General features: G+C 43.0%; 3 protein-coding genes and 1 pseudogene across 3 annotated transcripts; 2 read left to right on the top strand and 2 right to left on the bottom strand.

The window, feature by feature from the left end:
• Window positions 1-96: 96 nt before the first annotated feature.
• On the bottom strand, window positions 97-3015 carry LOC140765431 (heat shock cognate 70 kDa protein 2-like; annotated as a pseudogene).
• A 1140-nt stretch (window positions 3016-4155) lies between these two features.
• LOC140766200 (heat shock cognate 70 kDa protein 2-like) lies at window positions 4156-7539 on the bottom strand. Its single transcript, XM_073105667.1, has 2 exons — window positions 7244-7539; window positions 4156-6074 (listed from the first exon to the last, which is right to left on the bottom strand). Exons 1-2 carry the CDS (start codon window positions 7455-7457, stop codon window positions 4339-4341), a joined length of 1950 nt encoding a protein of 649 aa, XP_072961768.1. The 5' UTR covers window positions 7458-7539; the 3' UTR covers window positions 4156-4338.
• Window positions 7540-8709: 1170 nt separating this feature from the next.
• On the top strand, window positions 8710-11376 carry LOC140764153 (putative clathrin assembly protein At2g25430). The gene is made up of 3 exons (XM_073102549.1): window positions 8710-8967; window positions 9044-9646; window positions 9866-11376. Exons 2-3 carry the CDS (start codon window positions 9061-9063, stop codon window positions 11119-11121), a joined length of 1842 nt encoding a protein of 613 aa, XP_072958650.1. The 5' UTR covers window positions 8710-8967; window positions 9044-9060; the 3' UTR covers window positions 11122-11376.
• A 3036-nt stretch (window positions 11377-14412) lies between these two features.
• LOC140764763 (E3 ubiquitin-protein ligase XB3-like) lies at window positions 14413-17711 on the top strand. The gene is made up of 8 exons (XM_073103503.1): window positions 14413-14760; window positions 14876-14935; window positions 15028-15099; window positions 15216-15337; window positions 15435-15575; window positions 15670-15777; window positions 16047-16305; window positions 16910-17711. The coding sequence occupies exons 1-8, from the start codon at window positions 14578-14580 to the stop codon at window positions 17291-17293; spliced, it is 1329 nt and encodes a 442-aa protein (XP_072959604.1). The 5' UTR covers window positions 14413-14577; the 3' UTR covers window positions 17294-17711.
• The last annotated feature ends 346 nt before the right edge of the window (window positions 17712-18057 follow it).

Raw genomic sequence — 18057 nt, forward strand, 5'->3', positions numbered from 1 at the left:
AACCCGCTAACTAATTAGCCAACTATTCGGATATTTCACTGGCGTATTACCCTGGCAAAATAATGTCGAAGCTCTTACTCTACTTCTTTGGAAACATGAGATTAAGGATCAGAGTTTTGTGCGTTGATGGAATAGAATAGCCATAAGTAATAAGATGGAGAAATGTATAACGAGAATTTGAACCAAAATTAAAAGGATTAAAAGGACAAGGCAGGGCCCCAAGCAGTTATTAAGCATGTAAATTATGACTACTATTAAGGACTTAATCGACTTCCTCGATCTTGGGACCGGCACCGGCACCGGCACCGCTGATGCATCTTGGCGATGATGGGGTTGCAGAGACTTTCCAACTCCTTCATCTTGTCTTCAAACTCATTGGCTCCTGCCAACTGGTTGTCGTCCAACCACTGGATCGCCTGCTCGATAGCATCTTCGATCACCTTAATAGTGTTCCTCATGTTGTACGCGTAGTTCTCCAATTGGTTCTTCCTCTCGACCTTCTTCTTGTGCTCCTCATCCTCAGACTTGTATTTCTTGGCCTCCTGCACCATCTTCTCAATCTCATCCTTGCTGAGCCTTCCTTTGTCATTGGTGATGGTGATCTTGTTCTTCTGGCCATTGGTGTTGTTCTCCGCGGAGACATTCAAGATACCATTGGCATCAATGTCGAAGCACACGGTGATCTGAGGCAAACTTCTTCTTGCGGGAAGGATCCCAGAGAGTTCAAACTTGCCCAGCAAGTTGTTGTCTCTGGTTCTCGTTCTTTCTCCCTCATAGACTTGGATGAGGACATGGAACGTTCCTTCGACGTCGTCGACTTCGATGGGGAGGCGGAAGTTGTTAATGTCTAATCCCTCAAAGTCTTGGTTGAGGGAGAAGTGTCGACTGTCTGAGATGATAGAGAATACCTGCTCCGTCTTGATCGGGATGGTTGTGTTTCTTGGAACCAACACAGTCATGACTCCTCCAGCAGTTTCCAAACCAAGGGAGAGAGGAGCGACATCCAACAAGATGACGTCCTGAACTTTCGCATTGCCCCAACCGTTCAAAATGGCAGCTTGGACAGCGGCGCCGTAAGCAACGGCCTCATCAGGGTTGATGCTCTTGCAGAGCTCCTTTCCATTGAAGAAGTCTTGGAGCAACTGCTGAACCCTGGGAATTCTAGTAGATCCACCAACAAGAACAACGTTATCGACAGAGCTCTTGTCCATCTTAGCATCCCTCAAACACTTGTCGACTATGTCCATGCACTTCCTGAAGAGATCCATGTTCAGCTCCTCAAAGTTGGCACGAGTGACAGTTGAGTAGAAATCAATGCCACCACTGAGAAGGGAATCAATCTCAATTGTGGTGGTCTGGACAGTGGATGACAGGATCACCTTCGCCCTCTCACAAGCAGTCTTCAGCTTCCTGAGAGCCCTGGAATTTCCACTGATATCCTTCTTCCTTTTTCGCTTGAATTCCTTAAGAAAGTGATCCACCATACGGTTGTCGAAGTCCTCACCTCCGAGATGGGTGTCTCCAGCAGTGGCCTTGACCTCAAAAATCCCCTCTTCAATTGTGAGCAGAGAGACATTAAAAGTACCACCTCCAAGGTCGAAGATGAGCACGTTCTTCTCACCAGTGATGCTTCCCTTCTTGTCAAGGCCATAGGCGATGGCAGCAGCAGTGGGCTCGCTGATGATACGCATGATATTTAGATCTGCAATGAATCCGGCATCCTTTGTAGCCTGCCGTTGCGAGTCATTGAAGTAAGCTGGGACGGTGACGACGGCATTCTTGACGGTCGATCCCAGATATGCTTCAGCAATTTCACGCATCTTTATCAAAACCATGGAAGAGATCTCTTCTGCTGTGAATTGCTTCTCTTCACCTTTGTATTCGACGACAATCATAGGCCTGTCTCCCCGACCAGAGATGACCTTGAAGGGCCAGTAGTTAATGTCACTTTGTACACAACTATCTGTGAACCGCCTACCAATCAAGCGTTTTGCGTCTAAAATCAAATGTATACATTTTGAGCCACCTCCATTAGCAAATATATATCAAACAGCAACGTACAAAGAAAAGAGGAGTTCTCATCACTATTCTGGAAGCACTAAGAATGATAACCAAGAAAAAAACTCAACTAAAGAAAAAAAGTGGCAGCAAACCAAATATAAACAGCATAGAATTAATAATATTCTTAATATTAATCCTTCGCTACACTGTTCTAATTCTTAATATTAATCCTAGAATAATAATTACTGTCTACTCATAATTTATATTTTTATAACAGAACGAGAGAAAAAGAAAACCTCTACTGAATTCAAGTACAGTCCTAAAAATACTAAAAAACATAATTGTCAAAATATCTAGATCCATATGAGATCATTTTTCAAGATCAATAGATCTATGTTCAGCGTGCTCAGATAGGGGTAGAAGGTCATACTCATGGCAGAAGGTTACCAGTTCAAAAATTTATGAACATAAATTCCTTTGTTAAAAAAGAGATTGCGTATGTATGATCTTGCTTTGATCTGTTGTGATTTGTGTTTTGACTAATTTGTGGCTCATTTTTTTGTAAGATTAGCTCATATATCTAATTTATATAATAAAAAGTACTAGTCTATGTGTTTAGCCTAATGATTAGTCTATTAATAAGAAGCAACTAAATCTAATCTAAAAGATGAGATCAAAGAGCTAGAAATCTCACCAAAGACGGTGTTGATCGGGTTCCTCACGGCTTGGTTCTTGGCCGCATCTCCGATGAGGCGCTCCGTGTCTGTAAATGCGACATAGGAAGGAGTTGTCCGATTCCCATGGTCGTTCGCGATGATCTCTACGCGATCGTGCTGCCACACAGCGACGCAGGAGTAGGTAGTTCCAAGATCGATCCCGATCGCCGGACCTTCTCCTTGTCCGGACATGACAAAGCTAAGAAGTTATCACAGAAGTATCAGAGAGAGGGGAAGAAAATCTAGAATAATTAAGTGGAGGAGAAGGGTAGAGGATAGAAGAATTTATATAGCTTCAGTGGAGAACATTTCTTATACGTTATGGCAGTCTCAAAGAAGCTTATTTAGATGGTTTTGATCAATACTGGCTTTTTCTCTCTTCTGTCTAGCTAGGCCAGTCGAAGACAGCGTCAAGATGCGACAAGGAGACCATCTAAAGTTGCAACGACTGATCTCAAACGGTCGTCTTATCATTATATTCGTAGTTGTGCTCCAATGGTGGATAGTTTATAAGAGTGCATCCACCCCCTTAGATGCATGTCGAAGTCTTCGCTCCTGCTAGGCAGATGCTTGCACGTATTTTTCGAGCAATTATAATATAGTCTTTAGAAAATATACTTTTTATTTGATGAAGGAGAAAAAGTCTTATAAGAAAATACCGATCGATCAAATTGATAAGCCGTCTACGTTTGATGGATCTTTTCCCTATTAATTCCTTTATTTTATCTGTTAATAGTCCTTCCATTTCTCTCCCGCTTCCATCGCCGGTGGTTAATCCGGTTGGAAACTCATCCAGATCTTCTCCTCCTCATGGGTCGGAAGTAAGTCTAGTCCACGGAGTTCGGATATATTACTATAGCTTCGTAGATCGGTGATCAGGTAACTGAGACTCGATCTTTCTCTTCTTCTACTCCATTTTAATCAGTTTGTTCGAGTTCTTCTTGTAATCTTTGAATTCTAGATATTATCGAGAACGAGACGGGATGGAAGCGAAGGCTTTGGGACCAGTAAAGGACCAGATGGGCATCAGTATTGCGAAGGTAACATCGAACAACATCTCCCCAGGAAAGGCCGACGAGAAGCAGATCCTCGAGATCCTCAAGTTGACCTCCTAGTCCCGCGGCCACGCTATCGCCTGCAAAGTCTCCGTCCCCCTAAAAAAACCACTAGCTTATCAAAATTATGCATGACTATGAATTTGACTCATAATAAGGAATGAAATCGAAATGGTTCTCCTTTTATATATATATAAAAGTAGTAGTATGTTCTTGGTGGGGGATATTAGAGTTGATTTGGAGGACTTGCATGGTCCATAAATATTTTTACGTAAGTAAAGTACTGGAAAATGAATTTTATGCAAGTATATCTGATGAACCTCGTTCAGATACCATGACAGATATGTGTCAGAGTTCTGGGTGTTAATGAAACAAAAGCCACATAAGTAATAACATGGAGAAACGTATACCAATTATTTCAACCAAAATTAAAACGACAAAAAAAAGGGCCCAATATACCAAGCCCAAAAATTCTCGACAACAATTTTAGGGTAGGATCCTACTAGATCCGGTAAATAAACCAAACACAGTACTTAAGCATATAAATTATGGGTAACATAAAGGACTTAATCGACTTCCTCAATCTTGGGACCGGGGCCACTGCTACCACCAGCTGCAGGGCCATCTTCCTCCATGTCCCCACCCATACCTGCACCTGCACCTTGATACATCTTCGCTATAATGGGGTTGCAAAGACTCTCAAGCTCCTTCATCTTGTCATCAAACTCATCAGCTTCTGCCAACTGGTTATTGTCCAGCCACTGAATCGCCTGTTCAATAGCATCATCAATCTTCTTCTTATCCTCAGCCCCCAACTTTGATGCAATCTTATCATCCTTGATAGTGTTCCTCATGTTGTACGCATAGTTCTCCAGTGCATTCTTTGACTCAACCTTCTTCTTGTGCTCCTCATCCTCAGACTTGTATTTCTCAGCCTCCTGCACCATCTTCTCAATCTCATCCTTGCTCAATCTTCCCTTGTCGTTTGTGATGGTGATCTTGTTCTTCTGCCCAGTGGTCTTGTCCTCCGCAGACACATTCAGGATACCATTGGCGTCAATGTCAAAGCACACAGTGATCTGAGGCACACCTCTTGGTGCAGGAGGGATTCCAGAGAGTTCAAACTTGCCGAGCAAGTTGTTGTCTCTGGTTCTCGTTCTTTCTCCTTCATATACTTGGATTAGGACACCGGGTTGGTTGTCTGAGTAGGTAGAGAATACCTGCTCCTTCTTGGTCGGGATGGTCGTGTTTCTTGGAATCAACACAGTCATGACTCCTCCAGCAGTTTCCAAACCAAGGGAGAGAGGAGTGACATCCAACAAGAGGAGGTCCTGAACTTTCTCATTGCCCTCACCGCTCAAAATGGCAGCTTGGACTGCAGCACCGTAGGCAACGGCCTCATCAGGGTTGATGCTCTTGCATAGCTCCTTCCCATTGAAGAAGTCTTGGAGCAACTGCTGGACCCTGGGAATTCTGGTAGATCCACCAACAAGAACAACATCATCGACAGAGCTCTTGTCCATCTTAGCATCCCTCAAGCACTTCTCAACTGGCTCCATGCACTTCCTGAAGAGATCCATGTTCAGTTCCTCAAATCTAGCACGAGTGACAGTTGAATAGAAATCGATGCCCTCAAAAAGAGAATCAATCTCAATTGTGGTCTGAGCAGTGGAAGACAGGGTCCTCTTCGCTCTCTCACAAGCAGTCCTCAACCTCCTAAGAGCTCTGGGATTCCCGCTGATATCCTTCTTATTTTTTCTCTTGAATTCTTGCACAAAGTGATTCACCATACGATTGTCGAAGTCCTCACCTCCGAGATGGGTGTCTCCAGCGGTGGCCTTGACCTCAAAAATCCCCTCTTCAATAGTGAGGAGGGAGACATCAAAAGTACCACCTCCAAGGTCGAAGATGAGGACATTCTTCTCCCCGACGCTGGTTGCCTTCTTGTCAAGGCCATAGGCAATAGCAGCAGCAGTGGGCTCGTTAATGATACGCATGACATTAAGACCTGCAATGACTCCAGCATCCTTGGTAGCCTGGCGTTGTGAGTCATTGAAGTAAGCTGGGACAGTGACAACAGCATTCTTGATGGTCGATCCTAAATATGCTTCAGCAATCTCACGCATCTTTATCAAAACCATGGAAGAGATCTCTTCTGCTGCAAATTGCTTCTCTTCACCTTTATATTCAACAACAATCATAGGTTTGTCTCCCGGCCCAGGGATGACCTTGAAGGGCCAGAGCTTAATGTCACTTTGTACAGAACTGTCTGTGAACCGCCTACCAATCAAGCGTTTTGCGTCTGAAACCAAATATTGACAAATGAGATACCATGGTTAGAGCATATATAGGATCAAGGCTAAATAGCAACTAATAATGAAAAGAGTTAACATATGACCACTTTATCTAAAGAAGCATTAAAGAAAACCAAGAAAAAAACCTCAATTAAAGAAATAAGTACCAGCATAGCAAACATAATAGAAAATGGAAGGAATTCTACATACGAAGGTACAAAAATAACATATTCAAATGACTACAGATGTTATAGAATATACATAGGCAATATTGACAATGCACACAACACATGCCTCTTAGAAAACGTTTTTGAATTTAAGAAAAACATAAGCAATTATAAGATCTGTTCCTTCATAGTCAGGAACTTGTTTAACCAAAAAAAGAAGTATCCTAAACCAAATGCCACATAATAATAGAGCTTGCGGAACAAATAAACAATTCTATGAAGTACCAGAAATAAATGCTGAACAGGATAGGAGGCAACTCCTTTTCAATTCTTCCAACAGTATTGAAAATTACAAAAAGGTAATCATCAGAAGAAAATGCCATGCACCGAGAACAACATTAACAGCATATCTAGATAATAATAAAGCAGAAGAGTTGATTCCGACCTAAAACCAACATCTAAATCACATAACTACCGAGCATATGATAAATGACAATAATAATCATATCAAAGAGGACAGGCTGCCGCCGCCACACAATATTAAATTTACATTAGCAAAAGAACCACAGCATCACTCATTCTAGCTTCAGATCCGACACAAAACAATATAAGGTTCATCTAAACCATCGAAACTTGAAATAGCGGCTAATCATATTGAGAGTACCACAGAAGCTACGAAAGACAACAAAAGCCACGTCAAGTCGAAACAATCTAATAGTCTAGAGACATCAGAGAGCCACACCGAAAAGGAAAGCCGTTCAACCCCGAGATGTACACTCATCTAAGAACAAAAGATCTATCAGATCTGCATCAAGGCTAATTCAACGTCAGATCCAAACAAGAGAAAATGCATAAAACACGAACTATTTTCCAACTCCAGATCTGACACAAAATCTCCCCGAAACAAGAAATAATCACAATAAGATCTAGATCCACATGAGAACACTTCTCAAGATCAACATATGTAACAGATCTATCCGAAAATATATCAAAGAGCTATAAAGTCTCACCAAAGACGGTGTTGATCGGGTTCATCGCGACCTGGTTCTTGGCCGCATCTCCGATAAGGCGCTCTGTGTCGGTAAACGCGACATAGGATGGAGTCGTTCGATTTCCCTGGTCGTTCGCGATGATCTCTACGCGATCGTGCTGCCACACACCGACGCAGGAATAGGTAGTTCCTAGATCGATCCCGATCGCCGGACCCTCTCCCTTTCCGGCCATCACAAAACTACGAAGGGATCGAAGAAGGGGAGAGGAAGACGAAAAATATCAAAGAAGCGAAGTAACCTAATAATAAGAGGAGGAGAATGGTAGGGAGATGGTGCAATTTATATAGCTTTAGTATAGAAGATTTCTAGAAACTTCGGATGTGTTATGGCCGTTGGATTCAATTCCACCAGGTGACGATGGGGTGGGGTTTGTTCTTTTCCTCCCCCGATCGGTCGTCTTTGGCTGGCCGAAAGCTGTGAGCCTGTGATTGGTGAAGGGAATTCGATTCGGTTTTGTCTGGGCCGTCGGATTAAATCTTGAGCAGATCTGAACCGATTACTCTCTGATTCCAAATGGGAACAAGACACGGGAGCACACTAGACACCCATACTAAATAAACTGTGATAAAGAAGAAAAAAGTTCTAAATTTTGTCTTACAAAATACGATAATTTAAGGATTTTTCCTGAGCTTATGCAATTTAAAAGCTCATCTTTACTTACATATTCGCGTGCCGCTTTTAGTATAGGATTTCCCTTGTTTATGGATTTGGGATCAACCGACTCTAAGGTATTATTCTTTCCTGACCGACACGAAGAGGTAAAGCACAAAGGATTTCTATGGATCTACGTATGGACTAGTGATGTAGGCTGTTGTCGAATGATGAGGCCCAATTTGAGAAGATTACATGGCCTTCTCAAACACCCATTGGCCCATAAAATGTGTGGGCTTTGTCATGCTAATATGTTCAAGAACTTTATGGGAAATTGTTTTACTCCTCAGGTGGGCCAGTCGAAGCCGGCATCATTCAAAAGTCAAAGAATTGAAATGGTTGTCAAATAATATTCTTAGTTGTGCTCCAATGGTGGATGATTTAGGACTTGTGCGTGGAATCCGGCTTCAGATGGTAAAACACTGCATGCCACCAAGAGGGGTCGTATTATATATATTAATCTACATTAGTCCTATATTAAAATAAGGATCAAAATGAGCAAGTCGTATTTGTCAACAGAAGAATCCTTCTAGAGATGCTAGCTATGTTACCTATAAATCAACGCATGGTAACGTCAAACATTTACTCGTTCCATCTTTCTTCTTTTTATTTTATTTTTACCTTTTTGCATGATGAGCTCGAAGTCTTCGCTCCTGCTAGTTAGACGCTTCCACGTTGTTAACGATAAATTATATTAATGTTAACTTAAGAAAATATGTAGCAACTTATATGGTAATCCGTCCACGTAAAGTTTGAACCGAACCCATGAGAGGCGGTCTACGGAGGCGATTTCAAAATGAGTTGTTGGAAAAGCTCGATCGACCGTTCGATCGACAGCGACCAAGCCATCATCTATGTTTCTTCCCTCTTCCTGTTTTTTTCCCTTCAATTCTCCTTCCAATTTTTCTTTCTCTCACCCCTCGATTGACGGCGACAAATCCGATTCAATTCTTCTCCTCCTCATGGATCGGAAGTAAGTATAGTCGACGGAGTTCAGATCCATCACTATATCTTTGCACATCGGTGATCAGGTAACTAAGTCGATCTGTCTTTTCTACTCCGTTATAATCCGTTTCTTCGAATTCTTCTCGTAAAATTTGGATTTAGATTTTATCAAGAACAAGATGGGATCGATCCGCAAAACTTTGGGAGCGGTAAAGGACCAGACGAGCATCAGCATCGCGAAGGTAGCATCGAACAATATCTCCCCGGAGCTCGACGTGGCGATCGTGAAGGCGACCAGCCACGATGACCAGCCGGCCGATGAGAAGTATCTTCGCGAGATCCTCCAGTTGACCTCCTACTCCCGCGGCCACGTCAGCTCCTGCATCGCCACCGTCTCCCGCCGCCTCGGCAAGACCAAGGATTACATCGTGGCCCTCAAGGCCCTCATGCTCGTCGACCGGCTCCTTTCCGACGGCGACCCGGCCTTCCAACACGAGATCCTCTATGCCACCCGCCGCGGCACCCGCCTCCTCAACATGTCCGATTTCCGGGACGACGCTCATTCCAATTCGTGGGACCACTCCGCCTTCGTCCGGACCTACGCTCTCTACCTCGACCAGCGCTTGGAATGCTCGCTCTACGAGCGCAAACAGGGCAAATCATCGCCATCTCGGACAGAGTACGGAGACTATCGCGAAGAGAGGAGGCCGCCGCAGACGAAGACGCCGACTCCGTTGAGAGACATGAAGCCAGAGAGAGTGTTAGGTTGGTTTCACGAACCTTGAATGCTAGATTGCATTTTCTACCCGAATTATGTATCAATTTATCCCCGGATGCGCACCAATTGCATAATGCGATAGTGCAATTTGCAATGTGTTATCAAATTATGATTCAGGGAATGAATTTTATTTTAGGCATATTGAATTAAATGGATGAAAGGTTTTATATTTGATTAACAGATTTTATATAATTGGATTCCAACAGGTTGGATGCACCAGCTTCAGCAGGTGCTTGATAGATTCCTCGCTTGTCGCCCCACCGGCGCGGCCAAGCACAGCAGGATGGTTCTGGTCGCGCTGTATCCGATCATAAAAGAAAGCTTCAAGCTTTACGCCGATATCTGCGAGGCATTGGCCGTGCTCTTGGATCGATTCTTCGACATGGAGTATTCGGAGTGCGTCAAGGCGTTCGAGGCTTACTCTAGCGCGGCGAAGCAGATCGATGAGCTAAGATCGTTTTATGGTTGGTGTAAGGAGACAGGCGTGGCGCGGTCGTCGGAATACCCGGAAGTGCAGCGGATTACTGAAAAGCTTTTGGAGACGTTGGAGGAGTTCATGAGAGACCGAGCGAAGAGGCGGAAGAGCCCTGTGAGAGAGCCGGTGCCGGAGCCGGTTCGGATGGAAGAACCAGTGGAGGACATGAATAGCATTAAGGCACTCCCAGCACCTGACGATTACAGAGAGGAGGAGAAGTCGGAGCCGGAGCCGGAGCCGAAGCTGGAGAAAGTGAAGGTCGAAATCAAGAAGGCGAAACCTCCACAGCCACCTCAGCAGCAGGGTGATTTGGTGGATCTCAGGGAAGTAGCAACAACCGCAGACGAACAGGGGAACAAGCTCGCATTGGCTCTGTTCTCAGGTCCACCAGCAGCGGCCAACAACACCAATGGCAATTGGGAAGCCTTCCCATCCGATGGAGAGCCGGAAGTGACCTCTGCGTGGCAAACACCGGCGGCAGAGCCTGGGAAAGCAGATTGGGAGCTGGCCCTCGTCGAAACCGTCAGCAACCTCGCGAAGCAGAAGGCGGAATTGGGCGGCGGCTTCGATCCATTACTCTTGAATGGGATGTATGATCAAGGGATGGTCAAGCAGCACGTGAGCTCCCAAGTGAACGGAGGAAGTTCCAGTAGTGTAGCTTTGCCGGGCCCCGGGCGTAGCGCCACTCCGGTTCTCGCCCTGCCTGCACCCGATGGTTCAGTGCAGACCATTGGAGGCGATCCGTTTGCGGCGTCGCTTACGGTTCCTCCTCCTTCCTATGTGCAGATGGCGGAGGTGGAGAAGAAGCAGCAGCTGCTGGTGCAGGAGCAGCAGATGTGGATGCAGTACCAGAGAGATGGAATGCAGGGGCAAGCTAGCTTGGCTAAGCTCACCAATGGATCCAACTTTGTTCCTAACCCAGCTATGCCTCTTGGAATGCCAATGGCTTATAATGGAACTGCTGGGTACTACTATCAACCTTACTGAAAGTTCTATTTTGTCCACCTTGATGATTCTTTTTTTATTTTATTTTTTGCTTGTATTCAGTTTGAATTGTTTTCTGGATCAATGCTTGCTCTACATGTATACAGATTTATTTGGAATTCTATCTCAGATTTTGCTTCAATTTCTCAATCTATGTGAAGGTCATCAATGAAGGATTGATTTTCTTCATAAGGACAAGAACATCTGCTGTTCACTTTTGTATGGATCAAAATCCAATGCATGCCTACCCTTCTGATACCGAGATATATTATTTATTTACAGCATCTCCAAATACAACAACCCAAACAATGATTCTTAAGCTAAATGATGCATCCAAACATACAGCATCTCTTATACGACAAACCAAATGGTGAAATGGGCCCTTAGAATGTTTGCTATCATGGTCTTATGCAGGAATAAATGCTAAACTAACAAGAAAGTTGAAAAAAGAAACTCTTGGCATAATCTGGAACTGGAACAGGCAAATTCTAATGCTCATAAAAAGAGGTTCAAAATGAATTGTTCCATTCTAAAATTCTCAACAAGTAGAACAAGTAGAAAAGTGGTGCGGCAATTCAAGGAGAGAAAGACAATCACTTCCTTTTATTCTCTTATACAAACAATCCAATAAAAAAAGAGTTCTCAACCAATTGGTTCCCAAAATGAACTCCAATTCATCTAACTAGAGAACAAAGCTTAAAGAGTTAACGTGAGAACTCCACAGTCTCAAGATCCAACTCCTACAGCTAATTTGGGTTTTCCTTTGCCTTCTCTTCTTTGCTCTCCACCGGCGGCAGCGTCTGAAAGAGAATAGGAAAGCATTAAGAGGCATTTTGACGAACAAGTGATGGGCAAGAGAGAAAGTAGGCCGACCAGATCAGGCTTATAGATGTTATGGACGACGGAAGCGCCAGCGAGGAGGGATACGACTACGACGACGGACGACCACGCGAGCGACGGCGTTCCCGTCGGTCGCCGGCCGCCGCCGAACTTTTTAACGCCGTTACTATTCATTTCTCTTCTTATTTCACACACCAGCGTAGGTATCAAATCAAATAGGTGCGTAGAGTTTTATATGCGACCGGTTTTAACTAGAGGACTGTCTAAATCCAATCAGAGACTGCCACCTACCCGGTTGTACAATTCGTCGCATCTGGTTTTGGATAAAATCTTCTATTTAGTAACTATTTGTGGGTTATCAACTTGCGGGCTGGGCCGTTGAGGTTTAGTTTCCTATCACCAACCAACTTTAGGAAGAAAGTTGACACCATACCTAATTGTAAGTTTAAATTCAAACTCCAAATAAATTTATTATTAAAAGAATTTAGTTCTAATTTAATAACTCGACAGTGTGTTAGTTTGAAATAGCAGCCACAATTAGATAGGAGTAATAACTCGACCGCCAAAAGACTTATAGATTAGACTAAATAATTTTATCTGTTTGCTACAAACGTAACGATAATTACATGCATTTTGTATTAAAACAGGATTTAGCCTATATATATAAAGAATCAAGAATAAAATTTAAATTCCCATCAAAATCTTATTTCCCTTATATATTTATACAAACTGAGTATAATCTCCTCTCTATTAACTTGAATATTGCAAGATGCCAGCTAAGGAGGTTGAGATATTTATTCACCCAATATGCATTGGCCTGGGGAATATAATTTGACATAGAATAAGCACCCACTAGTGAAATCATGATCTCATTCCTTGCTTGTTCTGTTCTACTTATTCTCCCTTCTCCTCCTCTTCCTTCTTCTGAATGGCCCCATATGAGCAAACTCATCACCTATCTTGACTATTTCAAGCACACAGCTTAAGTTAGAATAAGTTCCAAACTTGTGTAATCTAATCAACTGTCTTAGGTGTTACAAATGTGATGTGACTAACATCTTGGTGATGTTAGGTAGGATATTTTCTTCCTCCTTGCAGATTAATATAATAGTAATTATCTGATAACCAGGTGTTATTATACAGGTCACAACTTTATCTTCAAGCAGTAGTAATAGACCATGATACAAAGGCTTTTCTTGAAGGGTGTCCAGAGTTTAATAGTCTATACTTTGCATGAGGGGAAGAATTGGGAGGAGAACCGACTTTTTGGAGGTTTAGATTTGATTTGGTTGTAAGGTGAAGGATCCCTCTCTTGTTGGTAGAATGTTGTAGCAATCCATCATTAGGGTGAGACTTGAAAGTGGCCACTATTAATGAAACAAAACAAAACAAAACAAAACAAATTCAAATTTTAATTTTAACCTATTGGGCCCACCTTATAATTAGGTTTATATATATTAATAATGTACAATTTAACATAATGATCCACTGGCTAGTTGTTTTTATCCTCAACAAAGTTTAAGAAGTTTTCAAGCTATAGAACTACAAGTGGAGTTAAATTATTAACTATACCGTCGTTTTAGTGATCGTTAAATACTCGAGATATGGTCATAGTAAATTTGTTTATGAATCACAAAAATGCTCCTCTGTATTGAGAAGAGGGATGCCGGAAACAAGCCAAAAGGGGGTCAACTTTTTACGGTTTGGAAATTTAATTACGGAGAGATTAATTTAATAAGCCCCAATTAGGATTCCGCGGTAGTATTCCCAGGTCAAATTAGTGTAATTAAAGCCGCGTGGAAAAATTAGAGAAAGAACTCGGATTCCGACGACGGACTGCCCAAAACTACTCGCCTTACAGGAGATCCTATTAACTGAAGAAATCAAATACCCACCGAAAATATCCGAAGGCTGCCCGCTGCCACCTGCCCAGCCTGCCCGATTCGGTCCTTGTAACTCTCGTAAGCACCAATCCACATGAGCAGCCTTAGCGTCACCGGAGGTGAGAACAAGTTACCCAAATTTTTGTTATAAGCACACATAGAGTAAAGTTAATATAGCTCTGGGGACAATCCGTAACTACGTTCACAATCAAAAATCCCTTTCATATGCTTAAAAAGACTCAATTGGATAGTGAAGAGTGAAGGGTGAATAGTATCTGACAACAGAGTCCATTTCTTCTTGTGGGCAATGGCACTATATATGTCTTCCTTCTGCATTAAAAAGTAAAGTTTAATTACTCATGGAATTTATACTCTTTTGTAAAACCTATGTAAGAATTCTAAATTGTGGGTCATATAAGAGCATAGCCTTGTTCCCACTTTGTCCTTGATGGTGGTCCATCCCAGACTCTATAATTATGGCCCCATGAGGCTTTGCCCATAGTTTCTACGGTAACCTCACTGTTGAGGTGACCGTATACCCAAAAGAGGACTTTAAGACTCGAAAGATTTTGTTTCTTAATCCCATCCTCCATTTCGTCTCTTTAATTTTCAACCTCCTCGTTAAGCGCTCGACTCTCGTCCACACCGGACGGCGCGGTATAAGGCGCCGGGGGCTAAAGTGCTCTGTTCGGGGGGCGGCAGCGGCGGTGGCCAGGCGGCGCCGAAGGAGGCGGAGATGGGTCATGGGCTGAGCTGTAGCCGATCCGGGGACGAGCATGACTTCTTTCGAGCGGTCCAAGTGGGGGACTTGGAAATGGTGGAGGCTATACTGAGCACTGACCCAGATATGCTTTACCGGACTACCGTATACGATCGACTCTCCGCGCTCCATATCGGTGCCGCGAATGGACAAATCGAGGTTGGTTGCTCGAATCGTGCACTGCGTCGTCTTTTTTTTTAAAAATTTCCTTCGAAATTTGGTGTTTTCGACGAAGTCTATGGGTTGTGGATTGACGAGGTATTTTTGGTTGCAGGTCGTTTCGGCGATTTTGGATGGACCTGTCCATCCTGATGTGGTGAATCGCCATAAGCAGGTGAGAAAGATGAGAAAGTTTGATCTTTATTATCGCTAGCTAGTTTCTTCTTTATGCAAATATCTGATCGTCTTGGGATTTTGGTCGCGAAGACTCCGCTGATGCTGTCGGCTATGCATGGGAAGATCGAGTGCGTTCAAAAGCTACTCGAAGCTGGCGCGAATGTGAGCCAAGTTCCACTTTTTTCATTGTTCGCATATGTTAAGTTTGATATAATTGTTGCCTGGTGTATTGATTTGTGATGGAGAGATTGATCTTGATCTACTTTGAATCGACTTAGATCTTGATGTTTGATTCGTTGCACGGGAGGACTTGTTTGCATCATGCGGCGTACTATGGTCATTTGGATTGCTTGAAGTCTATTCTCTCTGCAGCGCAATCTACCTCAGTTGCTGATTCTTGGTGGGTTTTATGGACCCTTCAATAACTAGTAGATTGATAGGTGTAGTAGATCAAGCTCTTAAAACTCTTAAGGTTCTTACTTTCCATTGAACTACAGGGGATTCGCGCGGTTTGTAAATGTGAGAGATGACAATGGAGCAACTCCTTTGCATCTTGCGGCAAGACAAGGGCGACCTGATTGTGTCCATATTCTCTTAGACAGTGGGGCTATTGTTTCTGCTTCCACTGGTGCTTATGGGTAAATCAGTTACTTATTCCCTTGCTGCTTGCCATTTCCTTTATGCTTGCATATTGTGATTGTACCCATCTGCTTAAAGAGATCGCGATTACAGTTTTCCAGGTAGCACACCGCTGCATTTGGCTGCTCGCAGAGGGTCTTTGGATTGTATTCGCGAATTACTTGCTTGGGGAGCTGATCGGCTTCAGAGGGACTCTTCTGGGTGAGGATACTTTGGACACCATTATTTGGAACTAATTATTTTAGATTTATCATTACATGAGCCGTGTGTTTGGACAACATTCTTGAATGTAATATGTGAGCTGTTACACAAATCTGTTTATGATCTTAACTTGCTATTCCCAGTACATGTTGATTGGATATTTTCATAACTTAAACTTGATAGGACTGTATTACCTTTTAGACAATTAGAGGTTATAATTTGCTTTGAAGTCTCTTACAATACTTCTATCGTTTGGCTGGTATATGCAGAAGAATTCCATATGCTGTTGCACTGAAGCGTAACCATGGAGCATGTGCAGCTCTATTAAACCCGTCATCAGCAGAGCCTTTGGTTTGGCCTTCACCATTGAAATTCATTAGTGAACTCAATCCAGATGCAAAGGCTCTGCTAGAGGCAGCTCTAATGGAGGCTAACAGGGAAAGGGAGAAGAAGATTTTAAAGGGAACAAGATTTTCCTTGCCATCCCCTTCCTATTCAGATGATGTGCCTGATGACGCTAGCTCTGAGGTAGTTCACGATTCTCTACTTTTATCTTTAGTGTTGAATGGAATTCTTCCGAAGACTAGTTATTCTCGTATCTTCCTTCAATGTGATAGAAATATACAAAGAGACAATTTCCGTGCCCTTCTTGGTGGTGGGATAGTAATGTACATAGACACTTGATTGTTACATGAATTGTGTCCGATTTGTAGTTTTAGCTATCTATCTCAACTTAACTAAAGGTAACACTGGATGCCCTTCTGCAGCCATCCCTGTTCTCTAAGATTAGTTGCATGATTCCTCCAACATGTATTATGGAAGCCATTATGTATTTACCTACTGCTCAATTATTAGTTGATGGGAGGTTATAGACAGGAGACATGTCACTTTGTACGTCCACAACCCTTTGTTATTGTTCACCATTTGGTGTATCGTGTTCATCTGTAGTAACATCTTGATAGGAAGTCTTGATGTGTTGTCACTGATTTCGCGTTAGGTCATTGATTGATTTCTTGCTGAATAATCATGAAGCTGTGCAACCAGCAACTGATATGATCATACACTAGACAGTTGAACATCTAGCTTGTGTTATATTTGTGATTGGCTTCATGAGGAAATTTGCATCTTGCAGGCAACTGATACTGAGCTCTGCAGCATTTGTTTCGACCAAGTTTGCACAATTGAGGTCCAAGACTGCGGACACCAAATGTGCGCTCCCTGCACATTGGCCTTATGCTGCCACAACAAGCCTAATCCCACAACTTTGTGTTTACCGTCGCCTGCCTGCCCCTTCTGCCGGAGCAACATATCTCAATTGGTGGTGGCCAAGACCAAGGCCAACGATGAGGGAGACAAACTCATCTCTCCAAGGCTGAGGAGGTCAAGGAGGTCTCGTAACTTAAGCGAGGAGAGCAGCAGCTTCAAAGGCCTTTCTTCAGCTATGGGCTCCTTTGGAAAGATGAGCCGTGGCTCAGGTCGGATAGCTGACAGTAGTGACATGGTGGACAAGCCTTAGCTTATGAGGCAGTTAAAATGACTATCAATTTTGGGGAAGCAGATCAGTTCCAGCTCGTGTAGATTCTGGGCATTCTAAGAGCTACATGAAATCAAATAAGTGGTCTTCTTTCCAGTTCTGTCCGATTGGCAAGTGGGATTCCTACTAGCAATATTGTGGTTCCTGTTAGTAAAGGTGCAAAAAAAAAAAAAAAAGTCTACCTTTGTTGAGAGATACTGTAGATGCGCTTTCCTTGGAAACACCCACAGTGAAAGCTCTACTATAAGCTGCATCTTGAACCCATTGTAGACTCTCATCAGTGCTTTCACATAGTAAGTAAAGTGAAGCTCTCTCTCTCTCTCTCTATATATATATGTAGTTGTCTGTGAGAATTGAATCATCAAGGATGGTGTGAAAATAACAGTACATTTTAGAGAGCTTTCTTAGGCATTGGCGGCTACCATGTGACTCTTGCCCATATAATTGATCATGGGGGATGGGTCTGTATTCTTTGCTACTCTTTTTATATTTGCTTTTTTTGACTTATATTTTTATATTTTGCTTACTTGCTCTTCTCTGAATTGCTTGTTGTATTCCTTTGTTTGTCTTTTATCTTTGTGACGGTGAAGTGGACATCTCTGTGATCTCTTGTTTTTTTTCTAGTTTCCACTTGTATGCTTGATTGAAAGGACGATCTTGGTCTCGGTCAAAAGGTAAAAGACATGGGATTGGAACGCCTCCCAACTCCCAAATGCCGTGTCAAGTAGGGTATCTTTGAGGGATAA

Source organism: Typha angustifolia, chromosome 8 (assembly GCF_048772165.1).
Source record: "Typha angustifolia cultivar Huaian chromosome 8, ASM4877216v1, whole genome shotgun sequence".
Taxonomy (NCBI): domain Eukaryota; kingdom Viridiplantae; phylum Streptophyta; class Magnoliopsida; order Poales; family Typhaceae; genus Typha; species Typha angustifolia.

Bases quoted from the DNA above. Each gene is read 5' to 3' on its own strand.
- LOC140764763 (XM_073103503.1), top strand. From the start codon at position 14,578: ATGGGTCATGGGCTGAGCTGTAGCCGATCCGGGGACGAGCATGACTTC. The intron at 14,761-14,875 runs GTTGGTTGCTCG...TTTTGGTTGCAG, and splicing joins CCGCGAATGGACAAATCGAG to GTCGTTTCGGCGATTTTGGA. The intron at 14,936-15,027 runs GTGAGAAAGATG...TTGGTCGCGAAG, and splicing joins TGGTGAATCGCCATAAGCAG to ACTCCGCTGATGCTGTCGGC.
- LOC140766200 (XM_073105667.1), bottom strand. From the start codon at position 7,457: ATGGCCGGAAAGGGAGAGGGTCCGGCGATCGGGATCGATCTAGGAACT. The intron at 6,075-7,243 runs GTGAGACTTTAT...ATTTGGTTTCAG, and splicing joins CCCGATCAACACCGTCTTTG to ACGCAAAACGCTTGATTGGT.
- LOC140764153 (XM_073102549.1), top strand. From the start codon at position 9,061: ATGGGATCGATCCGCAAAACTTTGGGAGCGGTAAAGGACCAGACGAGC. The intron at 9,647-9,865 runs GTTGGTTTCACG...GGATTCCAACAG, and splicing joins GAAGCCAGAGAGAGTGTTAG to GTTGGATGCACCAGCTTCAG.